Below are 21,010 nucleotides of genomic sequence, written 5' to 3'. Positions count from 1 at the left end.
CCCCTAACTAGCTCCCTCAAACGGAGCTAACCTCTCCACAACACTAACCTTGCCAGTGGCTTGGTTCTACCCCTTTTGGTTGTAGTGTTTTTTTCTTGGGGATATCGTGTACAATGTCCTTGCACCAAGACAACCACCTTGTCGTCTTTGTCTTCTCAGATTGGGCCGAGTTGGAGAAATAAAAAAAAAAAAAAAATATATATCCCAAAATGCAGTGCTACACAGCTATTAGTAGAAGTTAAAGAAGAAGAAGTTTGTGTCTTGAACTTATATCCTATTATAAATGCAATTTGTGCTAAAAGCCTTCTTTAGGAATGTAATAGTATGCATAGCCTCTGGCTGCTAAAAGCAGAGTTCCATTTAACTCCATGAAAATTGAATGAACCCCTGTTCTCGGGACATGCTTTGCTAAGTGAGTTGAAGTGGATGTTGCCGATGACTGAATCTTTCATTTCAGCACCCTGCTTCTAAATAGTACAGGGGCACTTTGTTGAAGAGCTTCTTGATGTACCATTTCTAAATTGATTTTTGTTTATTTTTTATTTTTTTTAAATATGAACTAATCTGTTTCTATTAGAATTTGAACATATCACCTGAAATATGGGGGAGTGAAATTCTGTTCTGCAACACAAATTCCTTGTGTAGGCTACCTCTGTCCATAAATGTTGTGGGGGTACAAATGTTCCCACCTTCAACCCCCCTCATTTAAAAATCTCCACCCGTTAGAAATGCCAATCGACAAGTCCGAAGACTTGATATCACACCAATGCCATATACTCCTCTGAAAAAATGTACCCTTTCGACTCGTATCCGTATACAGGTTGGAAATGGCAGATTTGGTCACTGATAATCGCCCAAATTGGAACGCAGTGGCTGTACAGTACAGCCTGCTATAAATGAGGTCAGAGTTCAGGCTCTGCGCTTCACAGCTCTGTATGAGTTTTGAATGAAAGACGTTCCTGAAACTTGAGCACTGTGTGACAAGCAGTTGCCCACAACCCACCTGCTAATTAGGCAACTTTGAGGGAGGGAAATGCTGAAAATTAGGCGACTATGTATTTTGAAAGATGAGACGTTGAGGATTATAATAAATACCGCGTTGATGTCATACAAACAAGCCAATCACCCGTGAGTCCAAATGTGCACTTCATAAAACTGATGGAATATATAGTTCAACGTTTATGATCACTATGTTTGATGTACAGTTACCAGATGACATGGTGTCATACCCTGGGTGATGTACAGTTACCAGATGACATGGTGTCATACCCTGGGTGATGTACAGTTACCAGATGACATGGTGTCATACCCTGGGTGATGTACAGTTACCAGATGACATGTCGTCATACACTGGGTGATGTACAGTTATCAGATGACATGGTGTCATACCCTGGGTCGTTCTGAACAGAATGAGCCTGTTAGATGTACAGTTACCAGATGACATGGTGTCATACCCTGGGTCGTTCTGAACAGAATGAGACGATGTTTGATGTATTGTGATAAATTCACTGCGGAACACGGCACCTGAATGCACAGATGACCTCTTTCTATGCTCATCAAAATTACAATCTGTTTCTCTGAATTGCATTGTGAAAGCCTAATACTGTAACATCGTATTTTATGACTTAGTTTGTCATGTTGGCAATAGAACAAACTTTTAAAACGATGCCCACCTGATCCAGATTGTGATTTATAATGGGCCGTTTTGGGATTGAGTATAAACACCAGTAATTGTGTGATGACGGGGATGCAGAGTTGTGATCAAAACACCTGGACGTGTGCTTGCTGTAGCTCCTCAACGGCACAGCTAGGAGAGCTTGCTGTAGCTCCTCAACGGCACAGCTAGGAGAGCTTGCTGTAGCTCCTCAACGGCACAGCTAGGAGAGCTTGCTGTAGCTCCTCAACGGCACAGCTAGGAGAGCTTGCTGTAGCTCCTCAACGGCACAGCTAGGAGAGCTTGCTGTAGCTCCTCAGCGGCACAGCTAGGAGAGCTTGCTGTAGCTCCTCAACGGCACAGCTAGGAGAGCTTGCTGTAGCTCCTCAACGGCACAGCTAGGAGAGCTTGCTGTAGCTCCTCAACGGCACAGCTAGGAGAGCTCAAATAACCACCTTATAGTTGAACAGTCTTCTTTGAGTCATAAAAGCTCATTGAAATGACTTATGAACTGTGCCCACTTTGGAGAGGTGTGTGTCCACTTGGAAACACTAGTTTAGTCCTCTCACTCAAACCCTTGTCTTTTGTTTTGTCTTATGTTGCACCTACCACACATTTATCATGTCCCAATGTATCCAGTATTTTCAGGTTTCGTTATTGACAAATGTGGCAAAAAGTACAGTAAATGTAAAATGCACATAAAATCAACAGTGTAATGAGATTCAGTCTTGTGTCAGGGTAACTGTTGTCGTAAACTTTGGTCTAATAACCTACCGTATTAGTCCTCTTAATACCCCACTATATTAGTCCTCCTTTATACCCACCGTATTAGTCCTCTTAATACCCACTATATTAGTCCTCCTTTATACCCACCGTATTAGTCCTCTTTATACCCACCGTATTAGTCCTCCTTTATACCCACCGTATTAGTCCTCCTTTATACCCACCGTATTAGTCCTCCTTTATACCCACCATATTAGTCCTCCTTTATACCCAACCGTATTAGTCCCTCTTTATACCCACCGCATTAGTCCTCCTTTATACCCCACCGTATTAGTCCGATTTATAACCCACCGTATTAGTCCTCCTTTATACCCACCGTATTAGTCCTCTTAATACCCACTATATTAGTCCTCCTTTATACCCACCGTATTAGTCCTCTTTATACCCACCGTATTAGTCCTCCTTTATACCCACCGTATTAGTCCTCCTTTATACCCACCGTATTAGTCCTCCTTTATACCCACCATATTAGTCCTCCTTTATACCCACCGTATTAGTCCTCTTTATACCCACCGTATTAGTCCTCCTTTATACCCACAGTATTAGTCCTCTTTTATACCCACCGTATTAGTCCCCCTTTATACCCACCGTATTAGTCCTCCTTTATACCCACCGTATTAGTCCTCCTTTGTACCCACCGTATTAGTCCCCCTTTATACCCACCGTATTAGTCCTCTTTTATACCCACCGTATTAGTCCTGCTTTATACCCACCGTATTAGTCCTGCTTTATACCCACCGTATTAGTCCTCCTTTATACCCACCGTATTAGTCCTCCTTTATACCCACCGTATTAGTCCTCCTTTATACCCGCCGTATTAATCCTCCTTTATACCCGCCGTATTAGTCCTCTTTTATACCCGCCGTATTAGTCCTCCTTTATACCCGCCGTATTAGTCCTCCTTTATACCCGCCGTATTAGTCCTCCTTTATACCCGCCGTATTAGTCCTCCTTTATACCCGCCGTATTAGTCCCACTTTATACCCGCCGTATTAGTCCCCCTTTATACCCACCGTATTAGTCCCCCTTTATACCCACCGTATTAGTCCTCCTTTATACCCACCGTATTAGTCCTATTTATACCCCACCGTATTAGTCCTCCTTTATACCCACCGTATTAGTCCTCCTTTATACCCACCGTATTAGTCCTCCTTTATACCCACCGTATTAGTCCTCCTTTATACCCACCGTATTAGTCCTCCTTTATACCCACCGTATTAGTCCTCCTTTATACCCACCGTATTAGTCCCCCTTTATACCCACCGTATTAGTCCCCCTATATACCCACCGTATTAGTCCTCCTTTATACCCACCGTATTAGTCCTCCTTTATACCCACCGTATTAGTCCTCCTTTATACCCACCGTATTAGTCCTCCTTTATACCCACCGTATTAGTCCTCCTTTATACCCACCGTATTAGTCCTCCTTTATACCCACCGTATTAGTCCTCCTTTATACCCACCGTATTAGTCCTCTTTTATACCCACCGTATTAGTCCTCTTTTATACCCACCGTATTAGTCCTCTTTTATACCCACCGTATTAGTCCTCTTTTATACCCACCGTATTAGTCCTCTTTTATACCCACCGTATTAGTCCTCCTTTATACCCACCGTATTAGTCCTCCTTTATACCCACCGTATTAGTCCTCCGTTATATCCAACCGTATTAGTCCCTCTTTATACCCACCGCATTAGTCCTCCTTTATACCCCACCGTATTAGTCCTATTTATAACCCACCGTATTAGTCCTATTTATAACCCACGTATTAGTCCTCTTTTATACCCACCGTATTAGTCCTCCTTTATACCCACCGTATTAGTCCTCCTTTATACCCACCGTATTAGTCCGCTTTTATACCCACCGTATTAGTCCTCCTTTATACCCACCGTATTAGTCCTCCTTTATACCCACCGTATTAGTCCTCCTTTATACCCACCGTATTAGTCCTCCTCTATACCCACTGTTTTAGTCCTCCTTTATACCCACCGTATTAGTCCTCTTAATACCCCACTGTATTAGTCCTCCTTTATACCCACCGTATTAGTCCTCTTAATACCCACCGTATTAGTCCTCCTTTATACCCACCGTATTAGTTCTCTTTATGCCCGCCGTATTAGTCCTCCTTTACCCGCCGTATTAGTCCTCCTTTATACCCACCGTATTAGTCCTCTTAATACCCCACTATATTAGTCCTCTTAATACCCCACTATATTAGTCCTCTTAATACCCCACTATATTAGTCCTCTTTATACCCACCGTATTAGTCCTCTTAATAACCCACTATATTAGTCCTCTTTATACCCCACTATATTAGTCCTCTTAATACCCCACTATATTAGTCCTCCTTTATACCCACCGTATTAGTCCTCCTTTATACCCACCGTATTAGTCCTCCTTTATACCCACCGTATTAGTCCTCTTAATACCCCACTATATTAGTCCTCCTTTACACCCACTATATTAGTCCTCTTAATACCCCACTATATTAGTCCTCTTGATACCCACCGTATTAGTCCTCTTAATACCCCACTATATTAGTCCTCTTTATACCCACTATATTAGTCCTCCTTTATACCCACCATATTAGTCCTCCTTTATACCCACCGTATTAGTCCTCCTTTATACCCACCGTATTAGTCCTCTTTATACCCACCGTATTAGTCCTCCTTTATACCCACCGTATTAGTCCTCTTTTATACCCACCGTATTAGTCCTCCTTTATACCCACCGTATTAGTCCTCTATGGAACGCCGTTTGGGTCTTTGCGTGTCAAAAAAGATACATGTCAAATAACACTATTTGATGTGTCAAATAACACAACATAATTTGTTTCAGTAGCTATAGTTAGCTAGCTAACTATATAGCTAGGTGTCATCTAAAATAACCCTAATTTATAAGACCGTTCTTATTTGATTAATAGTTGTCGGACCCATTTATGTGAAGCTAGCCACAATAAGGATTAGCCATAATAGTGGATTTTGCGGTTAGCCTTCAAAATAAAAGTATTGCATAATTCTGCTATTTGTATTAATTTGCATCACTGTCAATTACATACTTTTATTTTGAAGGCAAAATGGAAATTCCGCTATTGTGCCTAATCCTTATTGTGGCTAGCTTCACAACACATAAACCAGTCCGGTCGGGCCTCACTAGCCAGATGAAGCTAGTTGGCTGCTTATAACGTTAGCTTTGGGCAACAGGGTTAAGTAGCTGGCTAGCTATTTATTGTCATGAACTGAAGCTCAATTTCAATAGGCGAACAACAAGTGGCAACCTAGCTAATAGTTACAAGGATTCCTAAATCATTGCTAAGAATAATTTAAATGACTGCAGTTTCTACGAGTCATTGTTTTCAATCTGGTTGTATTGGTGCTAGCTAGGTAATACCAAGCTAAAGCTAACTACCCCAGAAGTTGCGGTCGAACAGCTTTATTACCAACGCGGTATGTTTGAGTTTATTTTTTACAGGGTCAGTGCACATTAATCAACGTTTCAGTAAAAGTGCCGGTTTTAGCCAGCCGGCTAATTTTCAACCGCAGTCCCTGGGCAGGTTATTTAAAAACAATTACAATATAGACAATAGCAACATAGAACAAGATGTAGCATACAGACAGAGCAACATAGAACAAAAAGCAGCAAGACAAAATTCATAAAAGCAACAAAGTGTTTCCACACCTCACAAGTTACAGACAACAGACATGGAAAGCGGCAACACACAGCTAGGGACCATGTTCACAAATCTGATTGACCTTTAGCCATGTCTTCAAGCATTTTGTGAAAGTGTGATATGTGGTGCAGATATGTGTGTCTGATGGCAGTGTATTCCAGACATGGGAAGCTCTCACAGAAAAAGCGGATTTACTAAAGGTGCTTACTAAAGACCCAAACGGCGTTCCATAGTATGTATGTCGTGAAACTAATAGCAATGACGCTATTACTGTGTAATTCCGGTAGGGCAACATCTGAAAAATAGCGCACTTGGTTGTGTGTACCGGTGCTCGACCAGTCGGCGAAAGCCAACATCACCCACGACAGAGAACGGTTGATTGTCAAGGGCAACGAATTCCATTATCTTGGCTTTTAATGGATTTCGCCTTAGAGTTGTCTCCCTGAAATGTTCTTACTCTTTGAAATGACTGCTGGACTTGTTGACTGCTCGATTCACACAGCAGACATTGTGTGGACTAGGTTCCAAATACTGTGTTGCACGTGTAGCGCAAAATATTACGTGGCATTATTACGTCATGTACCTACGTTATATAGGTATGTACGGTACCTTTAACATCGACGTTAAACTAGATATCAAATAAAATGGTATTAGTCACATGCGCCGAATACGAGCAAGGTGTAGACCTTGCAGTGAAATGCTTACTTACGAGCCCCTAACCGACAGTGCAGTTAAAAAAAAAAAAATACAGATAAGAATAGACATCGACCGATACCGACGTTGGCATTTTTAGCTAATATCGGCCAATTCCGATACGTTCACCGATATATCGTGCATCCCTAGTATAAAGGAGGACTACTTTTTCACTTTCTGGGGACTTTTTGCTTGAAGTGTGAAGTCATAGTTAGGGGAATAGTTATGAGAATTGGGGCCAGAGGAAACCTCTTGGACTGCAACTGGAACCTGTCCCCAATCTGACTGAAATTGCCTCAATGGCTACGGGAATAAATATTATTCTACAGTCCCCTACCCTTAAGACACAGATGTTCATGCTCGCGCATAAGACACACACACACACACACACACACACACACACACACACACACACACACACACACACACACACACACACACACACACACACACACACACACACACACACAGTGCCCAATGAGAGTTCTTCCCACAGAAGTGTTTGAAATGATCTAATTCATCAAAGCGTTCCCAATTGCTCATTTGACGGAAAGAAAAATAAACTTGAACTTGTTTAATCTTGAAAGCCCCTCTGCAATGCCTTGGCGAAGGATAAATGTGTTGAGAAATACCTCACGGTCTCCTGAGGTAAACTACATCACCAGCTCCCCGACCTTCCAGCAGCAGGGGGGAGCTCTTCCACGGCTACTGAGTGGGGGGCCATTATCCCTGTAACGTTTCCAGATTTTGCCTTTTACGTCTTCAAAAGTGTCACTTTTAGCTCTCATTTCAGGTGAGAGCTGCCTGTGAATAGAACCAGAGGGTTGCCAGTTCCTCTGAGAATTGAATAGGTTAAGTGCGAAGGAGTGCACAATGGAAAGAGAAGACAGAGTATTTCTGAATGTTTAGCTATGCCAAGCAAGGCAGCCATTTTTAATGAAGAATCTTCCTTCTTGTGGGTAATATGACACTGACTGTATAATGTGCCAGCGATTAACGATAATAACAGATAATCATTACAATAACAGTGAGCTCAGCGGACACTATACCACACTCAGACACACCAACACTCTGGCTCTCTGTTGGTCAGACACACCAACACTCTGGCTCTCTGTTGGTCAGACACACCAACACTCTGGCTCTCTGTTGGTCAGACACACCAACACTCTGGCTCTCTGTTGGTCAGACACCCTAACACTCTGGCTCTCTGTTGGTCAGACACCCCAACACTCTGGCTCTCTGTTGGTCAGACACACCAACACTCTGGCTCTCTGTTGGTCAGACACACCAACACTCTGGCTCTCTGTTGGTCAGACACACCAACACTCTGGCTCTCTGTTGGTCAGACACACCAACACTCTGGCTCTCTGTTGGTCAGACACACCAACACTCTGGCTCTCTGTTGGTCAGACACACCAACACTCTGGCTCTCTGTTGGTCAGACACACCAACACTCTGGCTCTCTGTTGGTCAGACACCCCAACACTCTGGCTCTCTGTTGGTCAGACACCCTAACACTCTGGCTCTCTGTTGGTCAGACACACCAACACTCTGTTGGTCAGACACCCCAACACTCTGGCTCTCTGTTGGTCAGATACACCAACACTATACATACTGTATAGCTTGAAGTTATACTGTATCTAGCTACTTTTGAGCACATGTCCTCTTTTAAGTGTTCCCTGTCAGTTTAAGCTACATGTCTTCACTACATGTGTTTGTGTACTTGCTTCATGGGGGCATCCCAGAGTGTCTGTCTCGGTCTGAGATGACAACGTGAGGGATTGAACACTTGTGGTGAACGTGGAACATTTGATAGACTCTGTAATGTGTTTTTGTACCTTCCCTTAGTCGTATTCTCGCAGGGCAGAATTCTCAGAGACCAATTGGTACACTCTGATTCACCACCCCAAGATATTTCTATTTGCGCCCCTTCTGGATGGAAATTACAAGTGTACTGGCTGTGCTCAATGCAATGGCACTTATAAATGTAGATCCTTCAAAAACCCACACACAGGGAAATCGATCCCAATCAAAGGTGTTATTACTTGGTCCACTAAGGCAGTTATTTGTCTTATAACTTGTCCTTGTGGTAAAACATTATGTGGGTAAAACAAAGCGTGAATTAAAAGTACGTATCTCAGAGCATCGTAGCACCATTAGGTGCAGAAACTTGACTTACCCAGTTGCGGCCCACTTTTTGGAAGCAAACCACTCGATTTCGTCTCTGCGTTATATTGGCATCGAACATGTCACCCTCCCTGGGAGAGGGGGTGACCTTGATAATTTATTGTTAAAACGAGAGGCTGCCTGGATCTTTAACTTAAAGACCCTTGCTCCCTTCGGTCTCAACGTAGACTTTGATCTGAAGCCATTCTTGTGACTTTTGCCATTCTAATTGTTTGTAAGCTTGTGTAGTCTAAAATGAATCTATGATCGTATGCTATCCATTTGTTTTTTTGTATGCTGTTTGTATGCCATTTTAATATTTGAGAATTAACCAATGATATTAGGCCACTCTTGGCCATGATTACAGACACCTGTGTGTCTTTTGACACTATATAAACGAGTCATCCCGCAGTGTTTGTGATTATACCCTGATGAAGACAGCTTGCCTGTCGAAACGTTGGTAATTAAATATTTGTATCTGAGCTCCTAGATTGTGCGGCTCTCCTTTATTTTCAAGTTTTCTACTCCGCTAGCCAGCACCTCGCCTAAATAGGTGTGCGTTTCTTTTTCTTCTAGAACGTGGAACATTTCCCATCCTCCCATCCAGGTGTCAACTCAGCCTACCACCTTTCTCTATGGTCTTTTTCTCCTTGTTTTTAAGAAGTTTGTGGAAAACCAATGTGTTCCTCTCGGCGGTGTAGTCATCCACAGATGTTCTCACAAAAACACGCGCTCTTGTGTGTTTTTTTTTTCAGTCTGCCCAAATTATTAATATTATTATTTTTTAATTATTCGCTCTAAATGTTCATGTTAGACTAAAATGTTTGTAGTGTTGCGGAGGTGTGTTTGGTGAACTATACCGGCTGAGTAACCTTGCCTGAGACCTCAACGTCATCTTCCCTGAGCAGTGGAACTTCTGATCCTTTTCATAGGGAATTCCAACACAAGCAATTTGCAAACAGACAGGGGTCAAAGGTTGAAGTATGCCTCTTCTGTAAAGAGATACAATGGAGTACCATAGGGCTTAGTCCCGATTCCCTTTTCATTTTCACTCAGTACCTGCTCTATCTGGTGCCATTACCAAAGCTGCCATACGTCTACACAGACACCCACCAAATCTCACAGAGAGAACCCTTTGAGTCCAGTGAAGCGTGGCCTCCTTGCCTGGCCTGGCTAGCATGGTGGGAGAGCTCAGGTGATGCTTTGGATTTATTTCTAGATCCATTTTGCAGTCCAGGAACCTGAGTGATGGTGATTAGGTTGTGGCCCCAGTGTCTGTGGAAAATGGTCTGGTTGATAACCCCAAACACCACCTCTCTCGCTCTCTCTCACACACACACACCATCAAGAGAGGGCTACTCTCTCATTTACATTTAGATGAGTATTGATTATTTATTTACTCACTAGAGTGAGACTCTTTTCCAATCTTCTTTGTCTCTCATGCTCTCTTTCAATCTCTCCTTCGCTTTCTTTTCACAATAAGAGTTCAAGGTCTCTCCATCTTGCCATGCTTGAATGATAATTTTTACCCTTGCGTTTAAAAATGTTTAAAAAAATATTATATTTTTTTACCTCCAGTGGTTTCCGAATAGAATGGGATCAACGGTCTGAGTTTGCTCCCAAATAAATACTGGTATTGGCCATTTTAGGTTTCATTGGCTGATGAAGTGACCTTTTTCACCGAATCCTTTTGTATAGTAGCATCTTTCTATTCATTTTTTCTATAGCGGGTGCTTAACATAAATGTGTTCTCCTTGACTGATCGTGTTAATCCCAGTTCTACCAAACACCCGTTAGGTCAAACCAACAGCAACAGTGAAGAATTGCCAGGAACCAAACATACTTCATCATAACGTGCTGTTCAGAATTCGTCTAGACAGACCCGGGATCCAATTGAATGTAGCCATGCGGCCATTTTATGTATGAAATTCATCTCGGTACTCTGCAAGGTGACACGACCTCTCCTTCCTTAAGGGCAGAGTGCTTATCACCGACAGCCCTCTCTCCACTCCCCTCTCTCCACTCCCCTCTCCCCTCCACTAAATGTGCTTATAATCAGATGGGCCCCAGTCCATAAAAACGTTCGAAAAAACACTCAAACGTACCCCAAAATATCACATGAAGAAACAAAATCACCCAGCAACCCGACGTGTATAAAAGGGTAAACGGAATGAAGTGGCCCGACGTGGACGCTCTAAATGCTATGAAATATGACGTGGTGTGTGAAGGTGGGGGGGGGGATATAAAACGGGTGGGTCTGTGCCAGAAGATAAGGGGGTATTGAATGGGGCTCGAGCACGTTATCGAGCAAACTGTGGTGACATTTGAGGAGGAGGTGATGGCTGGGCCTAGGACGACGCGTGTGTCTGAACTGCAGATGAGGTCTGAAGCTCGGGGGGAGGTGATGGCTGGGCCTAGGACGACACGTGTGTCTGAACTGCAGATGGGGTCTGAAGCTCGGTAAGAGGTGATGGCTGGGCCTAGGACGACACGTGTGTCTGAACTGCAGATGAGGTCTAAAGCTCGGGGGGAGGTGATGGCTGGGCCTAGGACGACACGTGTGTCTGAACTGCAGATGAGGTGTGAAGCTCGGGAAGAGGTGATGGCTGGGCCTAGGACGACACGTGTGTCTGAACTGCAGATGAGGTGTGAAGCTCGGGAAGAGGTGATGGCTGGGCCTAGGACGACACGTGTGTCTGAACTGCAGATGAGGTCTGAAGCTCGGGAAGAGGTGATGGCTGGGCCTAGGACGACGCGTGTGTCTGAACTGCAGATGAGGTCTGAAGCTCGGGGGGAGGAGGTGGTGTGTGTGTTACATATTATACACACACACACACACACACACACACACACACACACACACACACACACATACACATTCACCCAGTAACAAATGTATTATAAACACACACACAGTAACAAACGTATTATACACACACACACACACACAGTAACAAATGTATTATACACACACACACAGTAACAAATGTATTATACACACACACACACAGTAACAAACGTATTATACACACACACACAGTAACAAATGTATTATACACACACACACACACAGTAACAAACGTATTATACACACACACACAGTAACAAATGTATTATACACACACACACACAGTAACAAACGTATTATACACACACACACAGTAACAAACGTATTATACACACACACACAGTAACAAACGTATTATATACACACACACACACCAAGGCAGGGCATCTTTTCCTCTCAGCATATGTTTTTTGTCGGGAGGGCTTTGGCATTTTTTTTTATCCTGGTGGTCACGTCATGTCCTTTATCAAGGCTCGCCCCAGCCGCTCACCATCGTGCTCCGCGTCAGGCAGGATTCGAAAAGGTCATTTTCCGTGTTCACCATTAGTCACACTTTTTGCCCTCCCTCCGACTCCACATCTAAGCAGTGACCTCCCTCGAGGTTTGCGGCCTCTACCGCAGACACTGAGGTAGAATTCTCCTGTACCTTCTAGCGTATTCTACACATCTAGCGAAGATTTCGCTACCCTCAGTCAAACAGTGATTAGAGCAAATTATTAGTATAACATTACAATATGTGACTCACCACTGTGCGATACAGCTGGTTCTAGCACGTTCTTAGCCTGTTTGTTTACCTTGTGAACTCACGATACGCTCCAGGACTTCAAGGCATATTCTTTTGATGGCTCGCTCAGGCTCGAGTGACATTTTGGAAACCCGCGGTATTTGAGAAAGGGTAAATATTGCCCAAAGTCTTTTGCCCGACTTAGACTTTTTTGCTGCTTTTATTATGGATTTTTTCCCCTCATTTTTTTATTTTTTTTTGTGAGAAAGAAAGCAAGAGAAGAATTGGAAATGCATTCCACCCCCCTCTTCCTGGTGGATTTTTTTTTAGGCCACCTTACATAACACGGGAACATTGCTGGGTGGTTGGACGGCGAGGGGCTTTCCGATAGAGATACCACCCGAAATGTCTACATCCTGTGCCATCTTTCAGAAGCAACATGTATTGATTCAGAAGGACAAATTTGATTAAAATTATATCTTTAGATATAATACGATGTGCCTGTTCCACATCACCAGTTACTTGTTAATTCAATCTCTCTTTTGTCGCTGATACTTCTTTTAAAGACTCTCTGGTTTTTGTTAAAAAGCTATGACATCACCACATCTACATATCATAAATGAATTATTTCCCGCTTGACTGATCACTGGTTGACTGATCACTGGTTGACTGATCACTGGTTGAGTGCATTTTTTTGGCCATGCAGACAGAATGCAAAATGTCACCTAACTTCAGTGGACATTTGCGGTTGTGCTTTATCTCAATGTGTACTTTTGCGTCTGTAAATGTAACATTTTCTGCTCTTGCATGCCTGTGCTGAAGAGAGCCAGCCCAGTCAAACTCTAAAGAGTAACAGCAAAGCAGGGGTAGCGGACGCCAACTCCCTGTCCCTCGATCTAGTATCGTTTCTTCTGTTACCGCCGTACAGTTTGACTTTATTTCTTTGTTGGTCGTTTTCCGAGGGGATATAATTGCATCTCCTGGGCCCAAAGAGGTCACCTAAAAATGGGTCCCCATTATGGAAGAGTCGCCACAAAGAAAAGAAAAGGTTTGCGAATCTAATTGGGCTCCCGGTTACGGTCGTCTAAATACGTCGGTGGAGCGCCGACCTTGACATGCCTGGAGCCAGAGATGAATAGAGACTGGGGGGAGGAGGGGGGAGAGAGGGAGGGAGGGGGAGAGAGAGAGGGAGGGAGGGAGGGAAGGAGAGAGAGGGGGAGGGAGGGAGAGAGAGGGGACAGGGAGAGAGAGAGAGGGGAGAGGGAGAGAGAGGCTGAATGCAGCCTTTTGTTTGAGCTGAACCAAAAGAGTGCCCAGGATGGGGATGGGATGGGATTGTGGGTATAGGAAGAAGAGAGGAGCTGTGACCCCTGTGGCCTTGGTCTTGACGAGTGTGGCGGGAGCCAAAGAGCATCTCCGTTGCTTGTCCCCGCTAATTCCCCTAACTCCACCTCCTCTTCCTCTGTCTGCCTGCACTCATCCCTTTCTCCCGTTTCCCCGTGTCTTGGTTCGGATCTTTTCGTCTACGTCGGACAAACGCACGTATACAAAACATAAACTATTCTAAATCACACCGTAGTTTAAACTTTAAAAGATGTTAAAAGTATTGTCCGTTATTTCTACTTCCTTGTTAAAAGCCGGTGTATAGGCATACAGATAGCCCTAGCAGTCGACTGTATACGGTAATCCATGGGTCTCTGTGGAGTCAGTTGTTGCCTTGCGTTTGACCCTGTGCTCGCTGTGCCACAGGTCCCATGTACCGTCTGGAGAGGCAGACGGAGCCCAACGTGCCCGTGGATCTGGACTGTAGCCTGGAGAGCCAGAGCACCCTGGAGTTCTGCCTGGTCAGGGAAAACAGTGAGTATTCTGCGCCGGTGTGATCGAGGATCAGCTTCACCTTTCCCCCAACCGTAGCCCTTAACAATTAGTGACAGAAATTCAAACACTGACCCAAGATCAGCATCTAAGGGCAACTTCACCCGACACAGAGGATTGTCCTGGGTAGAGTCAATACCAGTAATGGACGGAATATCTCTCTGAACATATTTTTATAGTCTGTGCTTAATTTTTTCTTCAATGCAAGGTTTCACCTACTCTTGGTTTTGAAAGTAGTCTCTGGTTTTTCTCTCCTCTCTCTCTTCACCTCTCTCTCTCCCACTCCCTCTTTCTTTCTTTCTCTCCGACTCCCTCTTTTTCTCTCTTTCCGCCCCACTCTTTCTCTCTTTCCCACCCCCCGTTTCTCTCTTTCCCACCCCCCGTTTCTCTCTTTCCTACCCCGTTTCTCTCTTTCCCACCCCGTTTCTCTCTTTCCCACCCCGTTTCTCTCTTTCCTACCCCGTTTCTCTCTTTCCTACCCCGTTTCTCTCTTTCCTACCCCGTTTCTCTCTTTCCCACCCCCCGTTTCTCTCTTTCCTACCCCGTTTCTCTCTTTCCTACCCCCCGTTTCTCTCTTTCCTACCCCCCGTTTCTCTCTTTCCTACCCCCCGTTTCTCTCTTTCCTACCCCCGTTTCTCTCTTTCCTACCCCGTTTCTCTCTTTCCTACCCCGTTTCTCTCTTTCCTACCCCGTTTCTCTCTTTCCTACCCCGTTTCTCTCTTTCCCACCCCCGTTTCTCTCTTTCCCACCCCCCGTTTCTCTCTTTCCCACCCCCCGTTTCTCTCTTTCCCACCCCCTGTTTCTCTCTTTCCCACCCCCCGTTTCTCTCTTTGCCACCCCCGTTTCTCTCTTTCCTACCCCGTTTCTCTCTTTCCTACCCTGTTTCTCTCTTTCCTACCCCGTTTCTCTCTTTCCTACCCCCCGTTTCTCTCTTTCCTACCCCGTTTCTCTCTTTCCTACCCCGTTTCTCTCTTTCCTACCCCGTTTCTCTCTTTCCCACCCCGTTTGTCTCTCTGTCAGGCTCCAGAGGAGAGGACAGTTCAGAGGAGGATCCTCCCATGGACATCACCACGGTGCAGGACATGCTGAGTAGCCACCGCTACAAGTCCTTCAAGATCAGCATGATCCACAAGCTCCGTTTCACCACTGACGTACAGCTCGGTAAATACTCCCTACCCCACACTGGCCCGACCCTGCTCCCCCCCACCCCACACTGGCCCGACCCTGCTCCCCCCCACCCCACACTGGGTGACCCTGCTCTCCATTCTGTCCTTTGGAGCCCACAGACAACACGTTGGTCCAGCCTTCCAAGGCATTATAAAAAAAATAAATAGAGACCTTTTTGACTTTAATGTACATTAAAGTTAAACATCTGGTGATGCTATGAAATGCTGTTTATACCTTAATAGTTTTCTAAGTTGGGTCTCTCTGTTTTGAATTAGTCAGGCAGTCGTTTACCGCAGGTTAGGTTTCAGTCGGAGGACGTAGGTACGGCATGAGAAAGCACCTAAATCTCCCCCTCCAATCACGATGCCAAAGGTCAGACCAGGGTCACCGGGTCACTTCCTGGAAAGCAGGATCAATCTTGTTGTTTACAGCAATCTGCCATGGTAACCTCTGTACCTCCCCCCCCACTGGCCCGTTGGCTTTGGTAATGAGCGTTAATTCAGACCAGGAGGAGACCGGCTACGTTCCAAATTGCACCATATTTCCTATTTAGTGTACTACTTTTGACCAGGGCCCATAGGGTTCTGGTCAAACGTTGTACACTGTATAGGGAATAGGATGGCGTTTGGGAAGCGGTGTGTCTCCTCCTGGTCTGACTGATGTCCATGAGCGGGATCCGCTGTACCGGAGACATGGTCAAACCACACAGTCCTTGTTCACCGTTGTACTTGCACTATTTTGGAACTGAGATTTGAATCAATGTCTCTGTCTTTTCTCGTCGTGAAGTTTTTACATGTGCATTAGGATACTCTGTTACTCTGGTCATAACTAGCGTAGCACACGAGACAAATATCCTCTACTCTTAACCCCTCTCACTGTCACAGTCCATCTGTCAACCCCTCTCTGTCACAGCCCATTACAGCCCACCTGTTAACCCCTCTCTGTCACTGCCAATAGCAAATTGATGATCATTTTATTGAGCTGTATTTGTAAAATAGAATGAATAGTAATACTGATGTTTCAGGTTTGATAAAACACTCAATCTGAGGCTTTGCCAACCCATCAACTATTGGCATTTTTTGGGGCAAATGTTTCATATTCAAATGAATTATTTATCTCGTTCACAGTGTTACCCATCAGCTGTCAGACACATGTAACGACAACGCCTCGCATTTTAACATATTTTAGCCGTTTTTTTGTTTTTTGTTGTTGTTGCATTCATGCTGATATTAATGAATTGAAACCAGGCTGCCAGCTTTGTGGAGCCTCCTCTCCCTAGGCTGACAGAGGACGGGTTCTTAAACCAGAAGACCTGTCGGATGCTCTCCCCAGTGTTTCTCAGAGATAGGGGGTTTCCTGGGGTTTCAGAGGCGACGGCAGCTAGCAAACACCACGGCTTAACCGCCAACAGATGCGTTCGGCGTGTCAGATTAAACACAGTTGGAGAAGAGCAGAACATGCGGGGGTGGGGCAGGGGGGGGTGGCCCTAAGCCTTGCTGACAAACCATTGAGGGGTTTTGTAAAGGCTGTGGGGTTTGGCTTTTTCAAAACCATCCCACACCTCCTACCCATGCCTTTAGCGTCATGATGTCTTTTCCAAGAGGGCACTCCACTCTGACTGTATGATGACATCGGAGGGAATCTATTACAGTCCAAAGCTCTGGAGAAAAAGAAGGAGAGGTGGAATCATTAGGTCACTTATTTTTGGTACTGTCCATATGTAGCTTGTTTGTGGTCGCAGGTTCAGGAATGGCTGAAGATGTGCAACATTTACCTGGAGCTAACTCTGCAGATAGCACTGCTGGGTGGTTTGAAAACGCATAGTCACTCGATCAATAATATAATAATAATAATACTAGATAGATAGATAGATTTTAACTTTTTCCACTATCTGTAGAAACTATGAGAATGGGAAGGTTCAGAACAGCACAGTTGCAAAAATTTCAATGGCAAAAATAAATCAGAACTGGATGAGATCGATGGGAGGGGTTTAATGGGAACTGAAGGATGGGACTAAAAACAAACTAAAGATAACTCATGTAAAATATACTGTGTCTGTAAAATGTATATAGTATGTATAAGCTGGAAGTAGAAGCCCAAGTTTTGTTGTCCATTAGTTTACTCCAATTAGGGGAGGGGTGGCAGGGTTAGGAGAAAATAATAAAGACGGGAAATATATGTGAAAAAATATATATATATACAAATCTAAATATATACAGTTGAAGTCGGAAGTTTACATACATTTAGGTTGGAGTCATTAAAACTCGTTTTTCTACCACTCCACAAATTTCTTGTTAACAAACTATAATTTTGGCAAGTCGGTTAGGACATCTACTTTGTGCATTACACAAGTAATTTTTCCAACGATTGTTTACAGACAGATTATTTCACTTATAAGTCACTGTATCACAATTCAAGTGGGTCAGAAGTTTACATACACTAAGTTGACTGTGCCTTTAAACAGCTTGAAAAATTCCAGAAAATTATGTCATGGCTTTAGAAGCTTCTGATCGGCTAATTGACATCATTTGAGTCAATTGGAGGTGTACCTGTGGATGTATTTCAAGGCCTACCTTCAAACTCAGTGCCTCTTTGCTTGACATCATGGGAAAATCAAAAGAAATCAGCCAAGACCTCAGGGGAAAAAATTGTAGACCTCCAGAAGTCTGGTTCATCCTTGGGAGCAATTTCCAAACACCTGAAGGTACCACGTTCATCTGTACAAACAATAGTACGCAAGTATAAACACCATGGGACCACGCAGCCGTCATACCGCTCAGGAAGGAGACGCGTTCTGTCTCCTAGAGATGAACGTACTTTGGTGCGAAAAGTGCAAATCCATCCCAGAACAACAGCAAAGGACCTTGTGAAGATGCTGGGGGAAACAGGTACAAACGTATCTATATCCACAGTAAAACGAGTCCTATATCGACATAACCTGAAAGGCCGCTCACAAAGAAGAAGCCACTGCTCCAAAACTGCCATAAAAAAGCCAGACTACAGTGGACAAAGAGGACAAAGATTGTACCTATTGGAGAAATGTCCTCTGGTCTGATGAAACAAAAATGTAACTGTTTGGCCATAATGACCATCGTTATGTTTGGAGGAAAAAGGGGGATGCTTGCAAGCCAAAGAACACCATCCCAACTGTGAAGCACGGGGGTGGCAGCATCATGTTGTGGGGGTGCTTTGCTGCAGGAGGACCTGGTGCACTTCACAAAATAGATGGCATCATGAGAAGGAAAATTATGTGGATATATTGAAGCAACATCTCAAGACATCAATCAGGAAGTTAAAGCTTGGTCGCAAATGGGTCTTCCAAATGGACAATGACCCCAAGCATACTTCCAAAGTTGTGGCAAAATGGCTTAAGGACAACAAAGTCAAGGTATTGGAGTGGCCATCACAAAGCCCTGACTTCAATCCCATAGAAAATGTGTGGGCAGACTGAAAAAGCGTGTGCGAGCAAGGAGGCCTACAAACCTGACTCAGTTACACCAGCTCTGTCAGGAGGAATGAGCCGAAATTCACCCAAGCTTGTGGAAGGTAAACTTCTGACCCACTGGGAATGTGATGAAAGAAATAAAAGCTGAAATAAATAATTCTCTCTACTATTGTTCTGACATTTTACATTCGTAAAATAAAGCGGTGATCCTAACTGACCTTAGACAGGGGATTTACTAGGAATTAATGTCAGGAATTGTGAAAAACTGAGTTTAAATGTATTTGGCTAAGGTGTATGTAAACTTCCGACTTCAACTGTATATATATATATATATATATGGGGGATTGGAAATGATGCAGACAATTACATTATCTATCAGCAATATTAAAGCTGACTGCCCCCCCCCCCCCCCCCCCCAACAAGTAAAAAAACTAATCAGGAGAGATGTTTAGGGTGGAAAGTGGTTGGGCAGTGTCCTGTGTTTCTAGCTAGTGGTACAAACTGATGTTACTTAATGTCAACACCGGGGGAGGAAAGTCCAGATTCACAGAGGCAGGAATGTCCCAGGGTCCCATAGCTCTAGCATTTATGTGGATTGAGCCAGAGGCATTAGTACCAGACAGTGTGCACAAGTCTGCAAAATCTCTGTCTGTGTGTGCTTGTATCTGGACACTGTCAAATGTGGGAGGGGCCGCGGCATGTCAAATCAAATGTTATTGGTCACATACACATGGTTAGCAGATGTTATTGCGAGAGTTGTGAAATGCTTGTGCTTCTAGATCCGACAGTGCAGCAGTATCTAACAGGTATTATCTAACAAGTCCACAACAAAACCTAATACACACAATCTAGTAAAGGAATGGGATGAGAATATATAAATATAAAATATATGGATGAGCAGTGACAGAGCGGCTAAGATGCAATAGATAGTAAAGAATAGATAGTGTAGGATGCAGTATACACTATATATATATGAGATGAGTAATGTGAGATATGTAAACATTCTTGGATGTGGCATTATTAAAGTGACTAGTGTTCCATGTATTAAAGTGGCCAATGATATCAAGTCTGTCGGTAGGCAGCCGCCTCTCTGTGCTAGTGGTGGCTGTTTAACAATCTGATGGCCTTGAGATAGAAGCTGTTTTTCAATCTCTCTGTCCCTGCTTTGATGCACCTGTACTGACCTCGCCTTCTGGATGGAAGCGGGGTGAACAGGAAGTGGCTCGGGTGGTTGATGTTCTTGATGTTCTTTTTGGCCTTCCTGTGATATTGGGTGCTGTAGGTGTCATGGAGGGCAGGTCGTTTGCCCCCGGTGTTGCGTTGTGCAGACCCGCACCACCTTCTGGAGAGCCTTGCGGTTGTGGGCGGAGCCGTTATTATACCAGGCGGTGATACGGCCCGACAGGAAGCTCTCAATTGTGCACCTGTAAAAGTTAGTGAGGGTTTTCGGGTGACAAGACAAATGTTTTCAGCCTCCTGAGGTTGAAGAAGGAAGACAGATGGTTGTCAGGGAGGAAATCTGTTTTAGGGGTAGGAGTGCTGAGCGATTAGTGCTTTTTGAGGTCGTTTCAGTGCGATTATTTTAAAAAATCATCACGATTTCGATTATTTTTTTTTAAACATGAAATGCACTATTCATTCTTTGGGTTTAATGCTGTAACAACACAGAATATAACAATGAATAAAAGTCCCATGAAGGTAGTGAATGTTTATTACCGCTTATTAACTATCATTTATTCACATTACTTTAATTAAATATTTCAGTTGTTGTGTATATTACATTAGTTTTATTTGATTACTTTATTATTTCATTCCATCATCTCATCTCTATAGAGCTGCTGCCTATGCTGTCTGACAACATCACTATTTTAGTAGTTGTTCAAAGTAAATAAGACATACTTTTATGACTGCTGAATACCAACTATCAATCATTTAGATTATGTATTTTCAGGTAGAGATACCTCGTGAAGAAACTGGTCTCTATG

At 43.9% G+C, this 21,010-nt stretch overlaps 1 protein-coding gene across 2 annotated transcripts in view; it reads left to right on the top strand.

Annotated features, from left to right (window-relative positions):
- Window positions 1-21,010, top strand: part of mapkap1 (MAPK associated protein 1) — a 107,629-nt gene that overhangs the window by 54,596 nt on the left and 32,023 nt on the right. For both annotated transcript variants that reach the window (XM_055875556.1, XM_055875560.1), the window contains exons 8-9: window positions 14,288-14,395; window positions 15,434-15,574. In XM_055875556.1, coding sequence (XP_055731531.1) covers window positions 14,288-14,395; window positions 15,434-15,574 — 249 coding nt within the window. The remainder of the gene's footprint in view (window positions 1-14,287; window positions 14,396-15,433; window positions 15,575-21,010) is intronic.

This window comes from Salvelinus fontinalis, chromosome 21 (assembly GCF_029448725.1).
Source record: "Salvelinus fontinalis isolate EN_2023a chromosome 21, ASM2944872v1, whole genome shotgun sequence".
NCBI classification, from domain to species: Eukaryota; Metazoa; Chordata; class Actinopteri; order Salmoniformes; family Salmonidae; genus Salvelinus; species Salvelinus fontinalis.
Note: the sequence above shows the minus strand (reverse complement) of the source record. Positions and strands in the feature narration are given on the sequence as shown.